General features: G+C 39.2%; 1 protein-coding gene across 2 annotated transcripts; it reads right to left on the bottom strand.

Moving 5' to 3' along the window:
- Nucleotides 1–359: 359 nt before the first annotated feature.
- LOC114557384 (hexokinase-1) lies at nt 360–19,990 on the bottom strand. 2 transcript variants are annotated; one of them, XM_028580822.1, is made up of 22 exons: nt 19,870–19,990; nt 19,555–19,738; nt 12,462–12,624; nt 10,362–10,510; nt 10,141–10,260; nt 9,868–9,963; nt 9,591–9,690; nt 9,256–9,439; nt 8,471–8,626; nt 8,256–8,343; nt 7,755–7,900; nt 7,273–7,465; nt 7,063–7,174; nt 6,238–6,386; nt 4,361–4,480; nt 3,963–4,058; nt 3,773–3,872; nt 3,502–3,685; nt 3,170–3,325; nt 2,817–2,904; nt 2,119–2,264; nt 360–1,856 (listed from the first exon to the last, which is right to left on the bottom strand). In XM_028580822.1, exons 2-22 carry the CDS (start codon nt 19,615–19,617, stop codon nt 1,709–1,711), a joined length of 2,757 nt encoding a protein of 918 aa, XP_028436623.1. In that variant the 5' UTR covers nt 19,618–19,738; nt 19,870–19,990; the 3' UTR covers nt 360–1,708. The 2 variants fall into 2 exon arrangements, with proteins under 2 accessions (XP_028436623.1, XP_028436616.1); XM_028580815.1 differs by having other exon boundaries at nt 19,555–19,990.
- Between the last annotated feature and the right edge of the window lie 3,851 nt (nt 19,991–23,841).

Raw genomic sequence — 23,841 nt, 5'->3', positions numbered from 1 at the left:
TTTAGCGAACAGAAGGAATGAGTGTCTGTGTGATGTGGGGCTGCCTTTCAGACTTTTATATGACTTTCGGGAACATCTGAATGCCTGCTGGAGAGGCTGAAAGTTTGAGTAGTAAGCAGGACTTGCTTGCAATGTCACTGCTAAGATGTCTTAACTGTACTAGCTTTAGGTTGGGTTGGTGCTAATCGGTCACCATAAGCTAGAATTTTAACTGCGGTTAACAAAGATGGCTATAAAAATGTACTGTAGCATCTCACAGATCCATCCTTGCACCAAAACTGCCAATGACCTGTTAGCTAGGATTAAAAAAAAAAAAAAAAAAATGTACATAGGCCTATGTCTCAGAAAAATGGCATGAGTATCATTAACAGCAATATTATATTTATTGGATTTTATTACAGAGAAAAATAAATATGACTTTGCATGAATTGTGTTACATGAATGAGTCATACAGTAGTTCACTTAAACACCCTTGTGAGTCTTTTGGAGCATATGGAGTACAGTGAGTAAGGATAGGGAGACGCTTTATTTCCAAAATGTTTAAGTTTCATCTACTGTACAAAATGTCCTCTTATACACCGTTTTGGCCATGGTTGTTCCGCTGGCATCTATGTTAGCACCGCATTCCTGTTTCATGGCTGTTACCAAGTAACTGATAAGTCTCACTGTGATGATGAGTGTAGCCAGCACTTCTTAAGACGACAAGGACAACTTATCAACAGCTGTGAGTAGAACCAACAACATACTTTGTAAAATACAAGTGCTCTTTGGACATATTTTACAGTACAGCACATTAGAATAGGATTGCTGGCATAAATTAGACCAAATCTGCACATTAAGCAAGTATGTGACATATCCTGCAGATCTGGTAACAGTCCCTCTTTTGTCACCTTTCTGACCCAACGTGGTTTATTAAATGCTCCACTAGGTACCAACTGAGGTTGCTTCCTCTGTGTGCCTCATTATATGAACAGCAAAAAATTTCAACATTGGCCAATACAAAAATAAAATAAATAGCAACAGTGTATGTATAACATATTGTATCCTATCTGGGTAAGATCTTACATTTCTTAAAGCAAAAATATTCCCTTTCATCTCATTACACATTTATATATCACCTTGTATCCATTCTACGTGTTGTTGTAGAGACGGTGAGTAGCAGACAGCAGACACACTTTGGAAACTTTGGTCTACAACAGTGTTTATGTCCCTGCATCCACTCAACATGTTGTGAGGGTAAACATTTCTCCGCAATGCTTTTGGAAATTGTCTTGCAACTTGGTATATTGTAACAGATTGCAATTATCCTCCAGATGGCGATGATAAACAACTCATGGGAGCATTACAGGAGTGTGTGAACACTGATGCCCTGCACATTTTTTTTTAACAGGAGTTGAATGTGCATGTTTTATCTCCTTTGATAAATTTAACCTCGGAAATCACAAAAACTTGAAGAGTCTGGGTACTGTTACAATGGTTAATTAATGTAATCTAACTACATCTTAGTGCCTGACTCTGCTACCTAACACAGCAGAGAAAGCTATCGTCCTCTCTGTCATGTAGACAAGCTAAAGCAGCTACAGGAGTGTGATACCTTGACCGGAGTGGTTGGATTCAGGAGGACAGAAGACAAGGGGAAATAACAGGGTGGAGAAGAGAGGGGACACAGTAAGGTGGGGAGATAACAGCGAGACAGAAGAGATATTTTCTATTTATTATTTAACTCCTGTCTCATCCGGCAGCCCACGGCTGTGATGAGTGCCGCTCCTTTCCCACTGCCGTCCTCTGACAGCAGGAAGTTGACGTTACACTGAGGAGCCAGTTCTTTTACCGTCTGGATCATGACTCCGGAGAAACTAGATGGAGAAAACATATTACATAACGTTAAAGAGTTAATTTATGAACATTGTACAAAACAGGAAAATTTGTTTGTCACATATTAATCTTTTCAACTGCTTTGTAATTTCCACCCTGGGTAAGAATTAGCTGTACTAGAAAGTCCTTTAGTTTAGACTTTACAGCATGACAGATTGGCCTGGTCACCATATATTAAATTGTTTCTTAGGCACTTGAGTGGACAGTGAATAGTTTTGTCTGTTACTGATTAATTCAACTCACTGTGGATGCAGTTTGTAGAGTGTCCCGTCCACCCCTACAGTGATGTCCAGATGGTCCAGTCCTCGGTTCTCTCTGATCTTATCGACCACAGCCGCCATTCCTGCCCCACATATCTGACCCGCACGATGGGACACTGCCCCACATACCTGCATAACAATGAAAACACTTGTTATTGCAACATTTAACAGACTGTTGGTGCCACAGTTTGCCGAGCCAGACAATATCATATCACTCCACAAACTTTGAAAATAAATATAACTTACCATGCCTGTTTCTGTTAACTCTTGTATAGTCACATATGCCTGCTTCTTTCACAAGACAAGTGTTGATAACAATGTATTGTAATGCTCAAATTAATGCAGTATAATATACCAGTCCTGCAAAAAATCCTACTTTCATGAAGGTTATAATGTTCAGTTTTGTTGAAACTCTTTTAGAGTGGTATTGATTCATCTGTATGGTCAGTTTAGAGCTAAAGTAGGTATGTGATATGTGGTATGGGATGCCTGATTAACTGGCAACTGGGTGTATATTTCCTCCAAACACCATGTGAGGTTGGTGAGTTTGCGTTGGTAACTTGAGCGTGAGACTGGATTACATACTAAATATGCTCGTGTGCTAATGTTAAATGAAATTTGAAATTTTTTTTAATATTATGGTTTGTTATGTGCACACAAATGTATCTCGCTATACCTTACCTCTTTGACTATGATACTGTCATCACAGGTGCTGTCCAGCCCTAAGTGTTGCAGGATGGATCTCACCTGCAGCAAAGCCAATCTGTCACTGGAGAAAGACAAAAACATAACGTCTGAGCCATTTGCAGAAGAGAAATAAACTCAGGCAAAAAGTCAAGTACAATTTTAAAGGATAAGAACATTAGTAGACTAAAATTGTAATGAGTTAAGATAATCAGTTGCAGATGCTGTTCCACATGAGGTGCTAATCTACTGCCACTGATCACTTTCCCAGCTTGGCCAGAGGAGAGACAAAAGTCCAGATTACTTTTCACCTCCATTAGTAGAAACCAACAACGTGCTCATGTTCTTACCTCTCTATCTGTGAGAGGAACTTTGTTTCGAAGATACCTCTGGTCTTCAGTGTTTCAGAAATCTGTCCTCTGAACAGGAATCCTCTCTTGGTCATATCTATCAGGATGTTTCGTACAATTTCCCCGAGATACATGCCGCTACACATTTTCTCATATCTGTAAAACACATGCAAGCACAAAGCATGCACATTATTAGACATATTGGAAGCCATTAATAAGGATATTAGTCTAGGAAATAAAGGGTTTCTGACTTGAAGAACATGGACATGTGTGTGTGTGTGTGTGTGTGTGTGTGTGTGTGTGTGTGTGTGTGTGTGTGATGTGATTTTAACCTTTGTTTGCCTGGATTGAGAGATAAGTCATCCACAGCGCGGTCATACTCTGTCCGAATGTCGTCAAGACATCCATTGTCACCGAAAGCTCCCCACTCCATGTTGACACACATCCGTCCCTCATCTCCTTCTATCATCTCAATGTTCCTCATTTCCTCCATGTAACATGCATTACTGCCAGTGCCTATAATCAGACAGACAGGTTAGATAGATAGAGAAAAGAAAACGGAATATTCGTTAAAAAACAAAACCGTAAAAAAGGTAAACTAACCAGCGATGAGCCCAATTTCACAGGTGGGCTCTTCATAAGCACAGGTCATCATGGTTCCCACTGTATCGTTCACTATAGCCACTACATCCAGGTCAAATTCCTAAAGAAGAAACATAATATTAATGTGACAGTCCATATTTTTTCACACAGCGCTATATTTAACTGAATGATGCTGCTCTTCACAACCTACCTCTCTCCTCTTAATGGCGTCCCTCAACAGTCCCACCACATCTTCTCCTTCACAGTCCGTCGCCTTGAAGCCCTTGGTCCATGTCACCAGGATACCCTGCACACACAATTGAAAAATGTCATATCTTGCATATGATAAGAGGATTTCATGGTCTGCTTGGGGCTCAGAAAGATCAATCCTTGGGTTCATTAAACACAGTGTTGCTCAAAGCAGAAAAAAAAAAAAAAAACTGCTCCTGGTAAAGTTGATATTTTGGAAACATTTGAGGTTTCCTCTTGACGCTGATAATATGTATGCTTATCAGTGGATCCATTTTGCAGACACAGCAGATTTAAGACATTTAAGGAAGCAAGAGCCAGTCCAGCATATCTGAGAGGATGGAAGAGTTGCACACTCACAGCGTCCAGGCTGGTCTGTCGGCAGGGAAACGAGAAAGTGAAGCCCAGAGGAAGACGAGCATTCTTCATCCCCATGTAGTCCAGGAAGTCACTGATACACTGCACAATGTGATCAAACAACTGGAAAAAGAAAGATATGACAATATGAGAAACTACAGTATTAATTTATATTGAAAACATTTGTCATTTTGTTCCATTTTGATCCTCCAGTAATTGTTTTTTGAACGTACAACCTTCAACATTTATTACTGGCCAGATTAGTATTCTGTCTGGCAATATTACCAAAAATAATTAACTGTAGAAAGTAAAAAAAAAAAAAAGTAAAAAAAACTAATCCCTTTGGGTGTTTAATGGATTTTATAGAATACATTAATGAAGTATTATATGAAGGTGGATGCAGCCTTTACATATTTCAGAGGTTTAATTATAATTTGACTGGTCTGCAGGCAGTACAGACCTGTGACAGAGAAAGGTGGAATTTAGTGGATCCCTGTTAAATCCATTGTTCATGTGTGTCACTTACTTAACCAGGAAAGTTTCATATTTGTCAGCAATGGTCTGGAAGAGTAGTTGTAATCACACAGACAGTGCACGCTGAATGACAAGTATGACAACTGTCCTTTCACGTTGACCAACAAGGAGGTAAATAAACACTGAATCACATAGGTAGAAAGGTGCTGTTCCATTGCTCAGTATGGATTAAAAGCCTTTCGAGCATTTTGTACTTTTGCATTACACCCCCCATTACTTATGTCACAGCAGATATTTTGTCACATGTTATGAGATGTGGCCAGAGGGGCAAAATGCTTGAATTTCAACTAGATGTATTGTGAAATAATTTAAGTCCATTACATTGGGTATACTGGACCTTATCTGACAACACTAACATGTGGGTTAGGGTTAGCATATGGGGTGCAGTAGCTCAGTTCGTAGGGAGGAACCAGAGGGATGCCGGTTCAAGTCCCTGTAGGGACCAAAGTATGGAGTATGGACTGGTAGCTGTGCTATACATGCACATGCTGTGCATATAAACATGCACATGCTGTGCATGTATAGGTCCTGAGCATGTGTTTATTTCAGGCCTGTGTGTTACTAACAACAGAGTGAAAAAAAGAAAGCTATTTCCCCTGCGGGATTAATAAAATATGTTTAAAAAAAACTATTTGGAGGACACACAATATACTGGAATGTATAGTGACAAGAACACAACGATTTTGTATCATGTCTCTTTGCTACTATTGTCGACACATTTTCTGGCTAAGGTGAGGATTTACAGTAAACCACCCTTTTAAAAATAAAAAATAAGTAAATAAAAAAAAGGCACCAAACCACACCTATTAATAAAAGGATGAAGGATAAAAGGTGCAAGTTGTTGAATAACAGAGTGGGCACTCTTCTTAAACAGACTCTAATAAAGCAAAATAATTAATAAAAAAAAAAAATTCCTGTGAAAACCTGCGAAATTACAATAAAATTGTGCTATTTTGTCTCCTGACTTTATTGTCCCGCTTAGCTCAGGAGAAAACGAAACACATGAAGAAGTGAGAGTGGAGATGAAAAGGACAAAGGTGAAAGACCGGATTAGCCTCAGCTGGTGCACAAGAGTTAAATTAAAATCTACGTTTTTTTTAAAGACAACTCAATGCTAATCTCGACTAATCAATCTCTATTTCGGTCTATCAACCTATCCTATCCACTTACCTCTAAGTGTCACATCCCCAACCTCCTACTGACTACCATAATCTTTACAGTACCAACAAGGTAACAGGAGGTTAAGTTCAAGGTTTCTCACCCAGCCTTCTGACTCGAATGCATTGTGTGCATCACTTTAGTCAGATTAGCACAGATTATTGGGTCAGATGCCTGATGGATCTCACCTCCTCTCCTGTGCCCTGCATCACTTCTAGAGGAATAGCGTAGATTTTGTTGTGCATCTCCACTGTTCTCCTCTTGCCAGAACGAATCTTAACCAACAGAACTCTGAAGTTGGTTCCTCCTAAATCCAAAGCCAGGAAATCACCATGCTCTGAAAAACAAGGCAGGCAGACATACAGAGAGATAAACAAAACAGGAACACACACACACACACACACACACACACACACACACACACACACACACACACACACACACACACACACACACACACACACACACACACACACACACACACACACACACACACACACACACACACACACACACACACACACACACACACACACACACACACACACACACACACACACACTTTGGAGATGCAATTTCAATATCAGTCATATGATAAATCTATAACTGAACTTTGATACCCTATGTTCAACCCCTGTTTCCCTGCTTAGTTGACATGTAGGTTCTCCCTCTAAAATTGTACTGTTATAGTTTGCCACATTTGTATTTTATTAAAACAAATTATTATGAACATTTTATTATGAGAATTTTGAAGTTGCAAAAATAAGTATAGGGTTTAAATAGTGCCATCACTACAGCGGGTACGTCATTTCAGTGAGAACAGATCATCATTGGCTAAGGGCTCTGTCAACCACAGAGAGGATTGATATGGTGTGAACCAGCTGCTAAGATGCTGAGTAATCATCACAGCTGTTTTCTTTACCCAAAAGACACACATGTGAAGTCACAACTTGCGAGCTTTAATATGTACAGTATGTATATGCATGCAAGTGTGTGTATGTGTGTGTTGTCACCTGAGCCATCAGGAGTGCTGTTGACGAAGGTTGGCAGCATTTTGACAGTAGCAGAGTCCTGAGTGCTCTTTGAAAGGCCATTTTGGATCTCCGTCTTCATTCTCTTCTTTACCTGAAGGAATTTAGTAATGTCTTCAATAGTGAAGTAACACACAGTGAATGATGCACAAACACACAAATAAACACACAACAGTATCTCTCTGTTCTTACATCCAGCAGTTGTTCGGTCGTCAGGCGGAATTCAGACAGCGTTTGGGCAATTTCTCGTGAGTGTTCGGCAAGTCGGTAGGCCACAGCTGTCACCATGGCTGCTCCTTTGCCACTGCCGCTCTCTGATAGGAGGAATCGAACATCGGTATCTGGGACCAAACGACGGACTGTCTTATGAAGACGACGGGCATATCTGAAATATGTATATAGAAGATAGTTTAAGTGTTGAACTTTAACATTTTTAATAAGAAATGTGGTCTTATTTAGACAGTATATATTACATAATGATGAAGAACATGTGTTGCATAATGTACGATATAAAGTAAGCCACCTCCAAAGACCTAAGAGCAACTATCAATGATTTTTGTGGACAAGTAAAGAGCATTGAGATACATAATATTACATTTAAGCACCGATAGAAAATGTAAAATAAACAGAAATGCATACATTTTGATCTAATCTTTAATCTTAATGCCACTTACTGTGGGTGCATCTTGTATAGAGATCCATCAATGCCTACAGTGGTTCGAAGTCGTGCCACGCCTTTGTTCTCCTTTAGCCTCAGTAGGATGCCTGCCAGCGTGGCAGCTATCAGGTTGGCAGAGCGGAAAGACACAATGGTACAAACCTGAAGGAGGAGGGACATTTATCAAGCAGCAAATCCCCACTTAATGAACTGCAGAATAAGATAAACAAAGCCTTTTATTTTTATTGAAACTCTTTCCAGATACTACAGTATAGATCTCAGGTATGTTGTAATGTGAATGTATGTGATTATGTTTGCAATTAAAAAGCATTTAAATGCCAAAACACACCAATACAAAAAAAAAAAAAAAAATTGCTCCCTTTTATTTGCTTTAAATAGTTTGTTTGAAAGTACCACATTAAATACTTAAATATACTTTGACCAAGTATGGTTTCATTAATTTAAGTGGCATCTCTGAAAAGAGGGATTCACAAGAGTTTTCAGCAACAATACACACATGTTGCACAGCGATGCAGTCGTCATGTGAGGGCTCCACGCCAAGTCTGGTTAAAATCTCTCTGGCCTTGGTCAACCCCTCCTTACTCCTAAACAGGAAAGACAGAGAAGCAAATATGGACTAGAAATATAGACTATTTCAAGTTTTATGATTTTGTTTTTATATAACTACTCAATTAAGAAAATGCAAGGAATTTTACATGTAGCGTGACTTACTTCTCTATGGCTGAGATGTGTTTGGTCTCAAGCTTCCCTTTAGTGAGCAGCTCAGGGGTGATCCTCCCCTCGAACAGCAAGCCCTCTCTGGCCATCTTCACCAGGATGAGACGAACCAGCTCCCCTATGTACATACCACTGACCATCTTCTCAAACCTACGACACAGTGACAGAGAAAATGAGAGGTTGGTAAAACAAACCGGTTTAGATAAATATCACTATACCTTACATACCAACAGATAGCGGCTCTCTAATAGTTAAAGAGGACACTAGTTTTAGGACAGCTGAACCTTTTCTACCCGTTTTCAATTCAGAAGAAGCATTTAATGTGCTGATTCACATTCTGACCTTCTCATGGTCAGGCTATAAGCATCTCACATTTTTAGAAAAACTGACTTTGGGTCCCATGTGGAGAAAAAAAAACCAGGGCAGAGAGCGAACAAAGAGCAAGTCAACTTGTGTAAACAGCAAACATGCAGGATAACTTGGATCTTAAAGCACAGCGTCACAAATCAGCTACATTCATCTAAAGATAAAACAACAAGGTTTGAGGTATGTCACTGCTATCCTTAAAGTTTCTAGTAACTACTTCTTATTTTGATAGATTTTTTTTGTTTTAATATAAATTAATTATAATAGTCATGTAAATCTTTCTCTCTACCCTGAACAATAAACAACAGCTGACTGACTAACTGGCATCTTATCGTCAGCTGATTCTGTGGTTCCCTTGCAGCTCAAAAAAGGTGAACATAAACAAGACTGTTAATAGTTTTGGTTTGACATACAGCTGTTTTCCGGGGTTGAGAGAGCCTCGGTCTATCTCTCTGTCAAACTCTGTCCTGATGTCTTCTAGCCTGCCATCGTCTCCGAAGGCTCCCCACTCGGTGTTCACACACATCCTGCCCTCGTCCCCCTCCACCTGGTCAATGTGACGCAGCTCCTCCATGTAGCAGGCATTGGTACCCGTGCCTAAACACAGAAATACATATCCTTACAGTTTAATCTACTTTCAATTCTGCTTCTTTGATCGGTTCGGAGAGTATTGAATTCCCTTGCAACAATGACAAATAATTGACTTTAATAGGTCCCTCGACTATTCAAATGCACATTGATGTAGTACCGATGATAATGCCGACTTCACAGCGCTGGTCATCGAAACCACAGGTCATCATCGTTCCCACAGTATCATTCACTACTGCCATGATGTCAGCTTCATAGTCCTGAATGAAATGAAAGCACACATGAATAAGTAAGTATGGTTTGCTGTCATCTGTATCAATCTGCATCCCAGTTTGAATTAAACCAAATGCATTAGGATAAATAAGTTGAGAACTTAAGATTGCGGAACTGAAGTGTGGCACCAAATAAGCACAAATAAGATAAAAGATAAGACTCACTCCTCGTTTCTGAATGGCTTTGTTGAGAAGCTTGACAACGTCCATTCCCTCCACTCCACTGGTCTTGAAACGCTTTGTCCATGTTATCAGAAAGCCCTGGAAACAACAGAGATATAGAGCCAGAGGGAAGTGAGAAAAGGAAAGACATATTTGTGGAGACTTGGTTTTGTTGGGCAGGGCCTGGAATACACATTTTTGTGGATCAGGTCTCCATTACAATCGTGGCAACTCATAATGTAAATGGATTGCATGGTAATCAATTTTTTATTTTACCTCATCTAGTTTGGTCTGCTGGCAGGGGAAGGAGAAGGTAAATCCAACTGGGAGCTTCTTGTCTTTGATGTTGTGTTTCTCCATGAAGTCACCAAGACACTCTGCCACATGGTCAAACAGCTGGAACAGAGGTGGAAAGAGGGAGAGGTTGAGCTCAAGAGACTATGTTTGTGTGCGTGCCAGCGGTGTGCGTGTGCGTGCGTACGTGCGTGTAAACCTACTCCTGTTCCACTGCCGTGAATGATGTCCTCTGGTGTATCATAGATTTGACTCTCCATCTGAACGGTCTGTTTCTTCTCATGGCTCACTCTGACACGGAGAATCCTGAAGTTACTGCCTCCCAAATCCAACGCAATAAAGTCTCCCTTCTCTGTTGAGACAGAAAAAGAGAGAAGAGAGAGAGGGGAGAAATGTTAATTTGCAGTTAGGTACATAAGGAAATTGTTGTTAACATTACCTAAGAACACACATCCAATGTAACTCTACACCTCAAGTGCCAATTTAGAAAGTATTTACCAGAAGTCATACACATCAGAAAATTCTTAGTGTTGCTGCATGAGACAACATTTAGAGTAGAGAGCCCATTGATTTGAATACCAACTAACTTACAAATAGTCAATCTTTACATGCTTTTCTAAATTTGTTGGAAATGATGATTGTAGACTTTAATTAAAATGTAGAAATGCCAGACCACAGTATGTTGTTTTTCAGTAAAGTTTCTAATATTAGAAACATTTTTACTTTTACCCAGCAGTGTATTTTCAAATCACTTTGATCTTGTGCCACACCCTTTTGTGCACATCAGAATGCAAGGTTGGGTCAGTGGTGCAGACTGACTGATACAACAGGACAGTTGCAATCAAGGTTTCAAAATAATGACAACATATAAAGTATTACTTTTAAATTTGAGTCTTGTCTAATTACTTTATATTCTCTGTTGGTCGGTGAGAGCAGAGAGAACAGAGCCATGGAATAACACTGAAATTGTTATTTTCCGTGGCTGTTAATTGAGATCTATGCATATTTGACAATATAGTAGATAATGAAATGTATTGTAGGGGCTCACAGTAAGAAGATGCCAAAGACATTACCTGTCTTTACCACCAACGAATAGCAACAACAGCAATTAGAAAAGCTATAAATCTTTGTGTATGTAAGGACATATATTTGATTTACGGTAACACTGATAAGAAAAATGAGAAAGTACGAGAATTAGGTGTGCATCAGTTACTATTTAGAATCAGTTTTTCACAGTATCAATTGCATTTTTTTTTTTTTTTTTTTTTTAAATACAAAAACAAAGATTGGGATATATTTAGTAATAATTCAGACTAAACCTATTGTGTTGAACCTTTGTAACTTTAGGACTCATAATCATCATGTTCTCTAACAGTGGCAGCAGGATTAGTGCTAATCTCTGATGTGTGTTTGCTTGTGTGTTTGGACTGGAGTAACAGCTCTCACTTTGTAGACTAAAGTAGATTTAAGATTTCTTTTGTGCCGCCAAGCAATGTTTGGAGTTTTGCCTCTGTTAATATTTATCTGACTTAAAAAGGTAATAAAATCTGTCCCTCAGTTTAAGTGGACGGGCCCTCTCCTCCCAAAGTTCAGCACGTACACGATATGAGCAAATTCTGACTCATATTCACCTGAGTTACAATGGCAGAACGACGCAGTAAATGAGGATTAGACAGCATGCGGCAGACAACGACACAATGACGTATGTAAGTGCAATGTGTATACTGTATGTCACTACACCAAGAGGAAACAGTAGTTTTGCTTTAGGTCAGATTAATGTAAGCAAGATATTTACGGTGCCAGATGTGGAGTGAAAGGTAAAGTTTATGTACTTTTGTCTTTCAGGATTATATTGTTCAACAGCTTCAATAACAAGTAAGAAGTGATTCTGCTACTAATCTAATCTAACTCCACACACTGTGGTGGTTAGCACTGTGGACTCGCAGCTAAAGAGACCATGGTTTGGATCACAGCACCAGAACGGTCGGTATAACGCTTGCATGTTCACCCCGTTACTGTGATTACATCTTGTTTCCTTGGACATGCCAAAGACATGCAAGATCAAGTCATTTGGACACTTTTCATAAATGTGAGGGACTTCCTGCCGCGCATGTTTCCCTGTCCTCTGAAAGCAACTATGAATGAACTGTGCAGCTGTCCCTAATTTATAGTGATAAAATAGGCAAACTGGCTTGAAAACTGATTACATGATAGAAAGTTCAAAGGGGTTCAGATAACCCAGCTATGGTGAAAATGTGAGTTATTGCATAGGGTTAGAGGTATGGATGTATTAAGGTACTAACCTGAGCCATCAGGGATTGACCGCACAAACGTTGGCAGCATCTTCAGCACAGAAGTGGGGTTAGTGTCCCGCCCCAGTCCTTTGACCAGCTCCCTCCGAAACCGCTGCGTGATTTCCTTTAACGTCTCATCAGAGAAACGCATGGAGTACAGGTACTTATCGATCTGAAATAAACATCAGATAAAAACAAAAGAGGCATTCATCTTCTTAATCTTAACTATTAACCATCAATCTGTAACCACAACAATACTATTAATGTGCCACATAACAACATTGATAAACACACTATCCTCTAACACTGGCTAAGTAACTAACTGGATTCAGCAATATCTTTCAAAGTTATATCTCAAATTTGTTCTTAAGAAATGTCCTAAGAAAAGTCTACGTAACATTCATGAATCTTGAATAAGAAAACATTGGTGAATGTCAGAATCTTCGTGAAAACTGCATAAGTGGGTTTTAATAATAAACTTCTTCCTAGGAACAGTTGGTGAATGAGGCCCACTATCTTTATTTTCTATTAGCATGATAATGCAGTGAATATGACGCACTACCCATCCCATAATGGTTTTAGTCATCCATGAAGATAATCCACTTCCTGAATTGATTGATCCCAGCTCTGCTTAACCCATAAATGAATCAGAGCCACAAAACAAAAAAACTAGGCCTATTTTTATGTTGCTTTATTGCAACATAACGGAATAAAACTTGGGGCAGTTGTTTAATTACAGGTCATACTGTGGTCATATTGCAAAGTCAATATCTAAGGAAAAGCACAGAATCATCAGTGTGACACAGAGAGACCAGGATACAGCATACTTGCTCAGTGCCGTTATCAACGCATAATTGCACAGAAGGGTGTTCATTGTGACTTTATTATGGGTATGACATTAATGAGGCAAAGGAGGAGAGTCTTTGACAAATGAATAACAGGGGAAATAGATTTACAAACAGACTGTCTGTTCAGCATAAGGGTATCAGTCGTACTAAATCCAAAGATTAATCACAGCTAGGTGTGCCTTCAAGCAATAATTAGTACGGTTTCGACCTTTCAGATTGCCTGCTGAAACTGCCCGCTATGTAAATAGTTGCAGATACAGCACACAACAGCCTGAGCTTTCAGGAACAGGATGTTAAAAATTCCTTGTGAAATCCATTGTTGCATCACACTCTATGATGATGCAAAGACCTACTTTATTCGTGTTACACACCAAGACTACACACACATAACTCTGCTTAATTATTTTCATTATGACTCACTCTGTAAAATTAAGAGAAATTGAGCAAGATGAATCTGTAACTGAATTATCATCAGTCTATCATACCTTCCATCACACAGGATGTTCATGAAGCTGAAAGGGGGAAGCCTTTTGTGTTTCTAGAGGGATCTGCTTGGTTGGGGCTTTCTTTTATTCTCAAACAAAAGTTTAAGAATAAAAGAAATCTGATGGTGTGGAGTTAGAAAGAAGTGATCTTACCAGACCTGCAGCCCGTTCCTCATATCTGGCTAGCTGCATCTAGCACAACACACCCAAATCTCCAATTATCACCTTGCCTCTTTATTTTATTCTCTTTATTTCTCCTTATAAAACTAGGAGATATCCACTAAACTCAGACTAAATTCAGTTCCTGATGCAGGACAGAAATTGAAAGTGTTTCATAACTTTGACTACCAGAATATGTGAAGTATGAAATACTAATTTACACAAACATGCTCACGATTCAATATCCACACACAAACAATGCTTGTATGTACTGTAACGTCTATGTGATAATTTACTAGTAGTAGGCATTGTAACAGACATCAGATAAGAATGTTCTGACTTCCTGTTTTAGGAGTCACATATTAACTGTACTTCCTACACAGCTCTGGTCTTTAGTAACTGGTTCAGGACAATGCCAGTTTGGGTGTTAGTATACTTTGCATCTGCTGGCCACAGAAATAGATATAATTAAATAGTTAAGAAAATACTTGTGCTGACACTAAAGACAAATATAGTGTTTTAAAAAGTTACAATCAGCAGACATTTACCTTATTGTACATAGAACCACATTTGTATTTTGTTGTCAGACAATCAGCACATATTGAAATATGCAAACATTTAAAAAATAAAGACAATCAATTAATCATACACAGGTTTTGATATGACCATACAGTATGTGCTAGAGCATGCGAGTTAAAAGTGTAAAAAGATTTTACTGCCACTGTAATGGCCAATTTGGCTTTCATCATACATTAAATGGGCTCTAACAAGTAGAAAAACATGAATGATCTGCTGTTTAACCATGCAGTCATATTTGAACAGTATAAATAAGTTTTGAGTGGATAGAGAGTTACATACATGAGAACAATACTGTCCAACTGCTAACTACTCTGTATAGGCGTTACATTCCCTATATTCTGTCTAAATGTGGAGTCCGCCTCTGGGATAAAGGCTCATTAGCACATGTTCTTGTCATAGAGAAGGCATGCAAGGCAACCTCTCACCTTCATAAGCTCAGTAAAATACAGTACTGTTACACTGCTGGACCGTGCCACAAACAGGTTCACAGCACACAGAGCTGTTTTTTACACTGAGGTCTAGTTGGTGGTTTGAAGAGATCTTTTAACTTCAGTGACATGTTGGTGCTTGACAATGCCCTCCCCTCATGACGCTACAGCTTGCCCTCAGCATGTATGATTTCAATTAGACCACAAACACACACTCAAACAGCTGTCTTTCCACTCCCTACTGCTCATTCTATCTGTCACTACTACACACTACATGCATTCAGAATATGTTAGTATTTAGAAGAACTATTCTGCCAACAATTTAGAATTGAACTAGGTAGAAAATATTTACAGATGACTACTGTATATTAGATTTTAATCATTTAATTTACAAAAAAAAACAGCTTCAGTCTTGTTAAACACTCGTTGGATAGAGCTGACACAGATAGTACATAGTGGCAAAAAATATTGCACTGTTTAAAACGTATTTGAAAAAAGAGAGTATTTGAAATTCAACTTGGTAAATTAACATCCTCTTGATTTGTCCCTACGTGACACTGCGTCCCTACGGTAAGGCACCAAACAGGTTAAACATGCAAAGACAGAGCTTGTTGCATTTATATATGCATGTTTGCATATGGTCTGTTTGACCCAGGTCAGCTGTCCAACCTGAGGAAATGAAAGCAGAGTTGGAAGAGCTACTGCATCACAAATATCTGCAGTCTGTCAAGAACTTCTCATGTGAAAATAATGTAATCTAATGGCTGAATAAGGAGTAGAAACCAAGTGTTAATAAGAAGTTTCTCCAAACTTTGCATTGCCCTGTACTGACACATTGACACTTCTCTGACACCTTGTCAAAGTTCCATTTATCAATATTTGTGATACTCACATTGAAACAAATGCATCCCTGTAATGTGAAATGGTTGCCAGTACTGGTACTGGTGATTCCATTCGGAGTCAATAATCTAGTCTGCAGTCTGTAGCTCTCTGGGCACTGTGGTTGAGTTCATCCAGCTCTCTCCAACCCGATTTTGAAATGATAGAAGTGTCTGAGAAGCAGACAAACACTGTGGCCTCAGGTCAGCTAGAGTCCATGATCCAAGGTAACCACACCCTAAATAGTATATTATGTCCCAACATCATAATCATTGAAAGAGTAAATTGCAAACTTTTTTTAATGAGACTTGCATTTGCCAACTTGAGTTGTCCAAAGCCTTAAAAGTCAAAACTTTGGAAATTGTTCCCATCATTACCTTCCATCACACAGGATGTTCATGAAGCTGAAAGGGGGAAGCCTTTTGTGTTTCTAGAGGGAGCTGCTTGGTTGGGGCTTTCTTTTATTCTCAAACAAAAGTTTAAGAATAAAAGAAATCTGATGGTGTGGAGTTAGAAAGAAGTGATCTTACCAGACCTGCAGCCCGTTCCTCATATCTGGCTAGCCGCATCTAGCACAACACACCCAAATCTCCAACCATACTGGTGGCAGTAAGAGTTGGATTTTGCATTTCTCCAATCATCACCTTGCCTCTTTCTGTTCTGGGTTGTACAGTATATAATGGAAACTGTATGGCCAAATGCAACAGTGTATAACCATTCCCACATAATGTTTTCACTTATGGCATGAGTGACTGTATTCTCAATGAACCAACCAGTTTATTTAGAGTATATGTGCATTCAGCTAACTTGGATTCTCAATGTTTTCCTAGTCAGCTAATTGAATGAGAATGCATTCTTAGCTAGTCTGCTTAAATTACAATGTGTTACTAGCTGACTAGGGGTGCTGAGTTACAAAGGGTAGGATTAAAAGCAGACAATGTCGACATTTCTCCTTATAAAACTAGAAGATATCCACTAAACTCAGACTAAATTCAGTTCCTGATGCAGGATAGAAATTAGCATATATGACTCAGCAATCTGCAGCTAGAAACCAAGTCTAACCACTTTATTTTAGCAGAGCATCATCTGATCTCACAGCTCAGATATCTGCTGTGGATACTTATACCTCACATGAATACAGAAAATACTGTGCACAGCAAGTAGGACATCTTCATCAGATGTGTTAGGTTTTTTATCCAACATAGGAGTTTCTAGTTTCCCCACTAATGTTAAGCAAAGTGACATTTCCTGATAAGGTGACATGAGGCTTCTGTGGTGTGAGAGTCTGTATGCATGAATCTGTAAAAGGCCATGTTTTCCCCTCAACACACCCCTCTCTCTGACACACAACTTTCTCTGACATCGCCTGAAGCCAAGTTACAGGAAAAGATCACACTCTCTCACTGTCTCTCCTTCCCTCCCCTTTTCTCCTTCTATTTCTCCTTTCTGTTTGCATTCCTCCTCTCAACAATGCCTCCTGTTCTCCTCGTCACTGCGAGGTGGTTCGAGGAAGCACTGAAACCTGACTCCATTGTGTATGTACGTGTGCACAATGTTGTGCACACACAGCCATTTGTGGAAAACTACTGTCCTCTATGCTGCCCTCTCCTGCACCTTCCCACACACACAGTCAAGAGTACAGTCAAGGAGACTGCAGTGGATTGAGTAAAGTGGGGACGCACTCAGCTGTGCGGCTTTTTGACAACTGCAGCTACACACAAATTGTCTGGTAAAAAATTTGTGATGAGATTATCTGTAGACTTTCACTTGTAGTTGTTTATATCCTGAGCTGTGTGTTTCACGGTTTCATAACTAGAGAAGTTGATGTCGAAACCCTGCTCTGCTCTCTACACAATAGCTACACATCTGGCACAGTGTGTGTGTGTGTGTGTGTGTGTGTGTGTGTGTGTGTGTGTGTGTGTGTGTGTGTGTGTGTGTGTGTGTGTGTGTAAGCCTGTCACCTATGGTCACATGGCTCAAAGCTGGCCTATTTTAGGTAAGCAGGGAGAGGAAGAGAACAGGAGTAAAGAGGGAGGGAGATGTGTTGTATTACATCAGATCCTGGCTGCTAATAAATGTATTTTACTTTTACAGACTCTGATTTGACTCAGGCAAACTGCAGGCCCACCTGGGAATGACAGCTTTGTGTAACACCTTGTGCCAATAAAGATTACTCAATTTAAACTGAACTGAGAAAGAGGTTACAGACAGAAAAGGAGATGGAGGAAGGAAGAGCGATAGCTGTGAACTTTTTCCATTTATACAGTTTCATGCAGAATCTGCAGTTGGTGATGACATGTGACATCATCAGGGAGCGACCTTAAAGGGACCATGCACCATACGTTGACGGCACATGCTTTGGAATAAATACAAATTTAAACAAAGTGTGATTAAGGCAATGCCACTAGTGTAGGAAAATAACTAAACAATGGCAAATATGATGACGCAAATGGTAATTTAACTTCCTCAACTTAGTTTTACTTTATGGGATGACAAGTTTACAGGATGGAGCTGTGTTTGTTGTCTACAACATTATTTCATGGCACATTCAATTAAGAAGCAGTGGGAACTGTTGGGGTCTGAGTAACTGGAAAAGCTCTGTTCCTTTGTTACAAATACACACGCACACAAGGACAACCTAAACTGGTCCAGTCAGTTTTATACCAGAAGTCACACAGTGAGGGCAGCTCAGCTGAGAAGTTATGAAAGACACACATTCATGGTGCTCAACACACTCTTCTTGTCTTTCACCTTGAACTTATATAGTTAATCATGCTTTAAAACCTACTAAAATAAGCTACAACAATCAGCTTCAGGGACTTTTTTCCCCCTCATTCTTTTAGGTTAAACACACATGAATGCTACAGGAGACTTTTAACAAGACAAAAAGCATCTAGACATTGGTATGGGCAGATATGAAGACAAGGGAGATATGTTATGTACGTTACTGCTACTTTCTTTAAGTTGATTTTTCTCTTAAGAAAACAGAATATATGCCTAGGATTAGTATGATGATAATGATCATGTCAAAGGATCAGTTGTTAACAGGCTGCTGCAAAAATGATGAAAGGCTGTAAATGTACTGAATAACTGAATATTTGATCTTAATGAAAGCCTCTTAGCTCTTTTTCCTCTTTCTACTCTAGAGCCTCTAGTAGAGCTCTACTGAGAGAAACTGAGGTAAAGGTATCATTTTAACAGGAACATAAAAGAAACTCAGCGATCCCTAAAATGTCTTTGCTATTTCTACAAGTTCTACCTTCGCTTCCCTCTGCTCATCTGTTCTTTCATCTTTGCCTCTAACGTCCTCTCTTCTCTTGGCCACACCTCTCAAAACTTACATCATGGCATCAATCGCACACTCGTGAGTCATTTGTCCTTACACATCTTACTACACACACAGCCCTGTGCAGTTTGTCACGTCTCACTGACCAAGGTTGACTTAAATCTTACAATGAAAACAAATCTCAGTGTTTGAAATGGCTACTGCACTCCCAACATGCTAGTCACTTCCTTAAAGAGATGTATGATTTCCTGATATCTACTGTACTGGGAAACTATAGTCTTACAGCAAAAATATGATGATGATGACAGTATGAGTAAACTCAATGACCTCTACAAATATATGCTCTCCTCTCTACTTGTGCTTTTTCTCCCCATCAGTCTCTCTCACTCATACAAACACAATGTCAAAATGGAGGCAGAAGAAACAGAAAGCACTCACCTTTTTAACCTGATCATCCTTGAGTTCAGTGAGGTAATAGGCTAGTAGCTGTGCCGCAATCATCCTGGTCCTCTTTCTCTCTCACAGACACACACATGCAGACTCACTCAAACACACACACACTCTGTCTCTTTCTGTCACACACACACACACACAACCACCTCAAGTCAGATGAAGAAAAATCCTAAATAAAAAGGTAAAACAAAGGAACTCAAACTCTCCTCTGGCTCTACTTTGTACATACAATCTGTCACACGCTTCAAGAGATATAAAAATATCCCAAGTCCAGCCCGGTGTGGTTTAAAATAGACAGACCTTCTTCATGTGCGGCTAAGACACTACAGCTCTTCCCTCTCTGAGCATGTGAGTAAAGCCAGGAAGCATGAGTGAGACAGCAAGTTAGCTGCAGGAGGCAGAAAGAGAGAAGTAGGGAGGGCCAGAACATGAGCCCTGCCCACTGTCTTTGAGCTCATTGGTTAGAGAATGTGAGTGGCCATGGGGGTGAGTGCCACATCCTCTTTTCTGTGATTGGCTGGTCTGCTGACGCCTTGGAGGCATACTCAGTGATGGAGGAGGTAGACTCCCTAATTATGGAGGGTAAGAGGGGGAGGGACAGAGAGAGAAAGAGGCAAGTAAGGTGAGGAGAGAATTTGGGGTTTACTGTTCCAAGGAAGGAAGTTATAAAGTGATATACCATTCGGCGTGGTGTGTTAGTCATAATATTACTGAAAATGGGATGAAGGGGAGGAAGCTGCAGGCCTTTGCTTCTTCGAGCCTGGGGAACTTCTTTTTTTTGTGTATTACAGTAATACACAGCTTTGGTAAAAATCAGGAACATGATAGCAGAGAGGTCAGGGAGCATCAGTGCCCGTGTTATCTGTGGGAGTTAAAAGAGTGAAGGGGAGGGAGTTATATGGTGCTGTTGCAGCATCTGTGTTTTTGGTCGAACTGAATCCAAATGTCAGGGAGTCATCCACACCTAAACCTATGCCCTGTGTTTGTCATCTCTTCTGGCTTTATTGTCTGCTGTGTGAAGACGGGAGTGGATTTTACAGTTTTTCCCAATTGGTTACACACGTTTTCTGAATTCTTGGCTCATTTTCCCAAAACTTTAAACACACAACACAAAATCACAAACACAAAATAGTAAACTCTACAAGTCCCTAGCAAAAGCACTACATTCATACATCTGTTTCCAAAATGTTTTTTTTTGCATCAATATGACACACACACACACACACACACACACAACATTTCAATAGATCTGTCTACCAACCAGCAGCACTGATGTGCTCAACACCAAACACTACTATGAATAGTCCATCAGAAGGTTTGTGCCTTTTGCATTCTCAGTACACTGTAGCTGGTTGTAACATTGCTATTTATTTCCAAAATGCAGTATTTTTGAACACTATTTTTGTTTTGCAGGTACCACTTCCCATATCCAAGAGGAGAAAACCAGGAAAACATGCAGTAAGATAAAGGGTTTACTATACAAAAATTACAAATGAAAGTGACTAATTTCAATTGAAGCTACCGTTGACTACAAGAAAATTCCCGTCTCGCATATCGGTAACTTTATGCCTCGCATTCCAATCATCTTTCTTATTAAATCGTTCAAACGTATCTGGTTGATGGTGTGGTCATGAAAACTCTGAACACAAAAAGACAAAAACAGATGCAAAACGTCCTATTTTGGTCTGGCCACAGCACCTCATCAAAAGTTTACATCAAAAGGGATGTTCACCCTGGCTAAACAGCGGGGAAAGAATCTTCTGGAGTGACGGATTCAGCCGCCGAAAGCCCCCACATCAACTTCACCACATGCTCATCTGTGGCCTTATAATGCTAAAGCTGTGACTGTGCACAATTCAGCAACTAGTGTTTACACCAGTGAGGAGTGGGTGTTGCCAATTGGTGTATAGAGCTTGGCATTGTGATTGGTGTTGCTTTCCAAAGGTACTACAGATATTTTAATTTTAAATGTTTCCTAATGTAGACAACTGTGTGTAGTGTTTTGCAAAAAGTGTGATGCAAATTTGGACACTGAGTGTAATGCAGGAATTGTGCTTGCAATTTTGCAGACTTGGTTTAGGGATTTGGTACATGAGTTTCAGGTTTCAAGTTCCAATTTTGGTGTGTAAACAACTGGAAAAAACTGTATTACAGGTTTGTACATACTGGGGGCAATGTGTGCACAAAAGTTAAAAGTGTGTTTGTTGGACAAACAAGCAATCTGAATAAGACATCATAGGCAATTTTATTGACAATCATATTATATATATTGTTTTGTGTGTGTATGTATGTGTGTGTGTGTGTGTGTGTGTCTTTCTCTTTTGCCATAACTCACTCCATCTCTTTTTGGCCTTTCTGCCTCAGATAAGACATTTAGCTCTTTGATGTTCTGTAGTGCCTTTGTAAGTTGGCAGTGGATGATACAGGTATTTACCACAGTGCCTAATGTCATGCATGGATCTTAATTTTTTATTTTTTTGTATTTGGGCATGTTTACCTTTCAATGTTATGTCTCTGGTGGTGAAGGCCTATGTTTTGACATCAATAAGAACAACTGTTTTGTCATGTGTTTTGTGTTGCACCCTCAAAAAGCTATTGTCTTTTATTACCTCAGGTGTGCCTCCCTGTGTGGGTCTGTGTGTGACTGAAGCCTTTGACCAGGAACACCATAATGTATGTCCCTTGAAATCATTTGACATAGCCTATTTTTTGTCTTAGTTATGTGAAACAACAAAGAACAGAGAAATGTATTTAAAAAATATTAGACAGAACGTTAGCTATAAACTATTATACATTTTAAAATGTAAAGATTATTCATTTAACTATAAAGCCTTTTGTAATATATATATATATATATATTTATATATATCATCATAATCCAAAAGCAGAACCATGTTAATGACAAACTGCACCTGTCCTGTTGTCAACTCCATCTCTCCACCTACTCACTCACTCACTCACTCACTCACTCACTCACTCACTCACTCACCTACCTTCTCCCGATCAGACAGTCACTTCCTCTAACTACACTCCTCTGTCTGTCCTTTCAGACAGACGTGACGTCATTATCCCAACAACAGCTGTCTGTTGTTTGGCCTCTCTAGCGAACAACCACAGTCACAGATGAACTGTAATGCCTTATACTCTTACGTAATATGTCGGATGTGGAGTTAATTCCACTATAACACCTGTGACATTCAGAGATGGGCAGTAACGAAGTACAAATACTTTGTTACTGTACTCAAGTAGATTTTTCAGATGTTTTTACTTTATTATTTATTTTTGTGCTTTTACTCCTTACATTTTTTGTTTTTTTTTAAACAATATATTTATTAATTTTCACATGAACAGTTCACAGATTCAATTCAGTATGCAGGTAAACAACCTTTTCTGAACACCCTCCCACCCCCGTCCCACCCCCTAATAGACAGAACACTCAAATGTACAGTGTTACAAGGCACTCAGCTGGTATGTAAGAGAGAAGTTTTCATAAGTTAAAGTAGAGAAGGGTCACATTATCACATCAGCATTTTCAATCAATGTGACATTTAAATTATTAACATATTCGATAAAACCGCCCCATATCTTTTGGAACATCAACGATTTTTTTTTTTATATTAAACATTATCTTTTCAACCGGCACACAGGACGAAAGTTCTCTAAGCCATACAATATGACTGGGTGGCTCTTCTGATTTCCAGTGTGTAGCTATACATTTCTTCGCTGCTATAAGAGCCATTTTAACAAAACGTAAATTCTTCCTTTGATCAAGTTGGAGAGTCGATTCATCCCCCAGTAATATGAATCTTGGGTCATATGGAAGTTTAACCTTAATAATCTTATCAATAGTTTGTATTATATTTCTCCAATAATTTTCAAGTTCCGAACAAGTCCAAAACATATGCAATACAGTACCCACCTCTGTTTTACATCTAGGACAACAATCTGAATATGACTTGCTTATCTTGTGTAATCTTTTCGGTGTATAATATACCCTATGTATAATATTAAATTGTATTAATCTATGTCTACTATTATATGAAAATGTTAAAGCATTTTTACAGAGACATTCCCAGGTATCTTGATCAAAAGTACATTCTAGATCTTTTTCCCATTTAAGTCTAGAAGATGATACATCTTCCCCATATAAGTCACTTAAGTTAGTATACACATAAGACACAAAACCTTTGGACCCTTTTTTCTCTCTTAAAATATTTTCCAATACGAGTGAGGACAGGGGCCTCAGATGACCTCCTTGTAATGTGGTTATGT

This window comes from Perca flavescens, chromosome 1 (genome assembly GCF_004354835.1).
Source record: "Perca flavescens isolate YP-PL-M2 chromosome 1, PFLA_1.0, whole genome shotgun sequence".
In the NCBI taxonomy this organism is placed as follows: Eukaryota; Metazoa; Chordata; class Actinopteri; order Perciformes; family Percidae; genus Perca; species Perca flavescens.
Note: the sequence above shows the minus strand (reverse complement) of the source record. Positions and strands in the feature narration are given on the sequence as shown.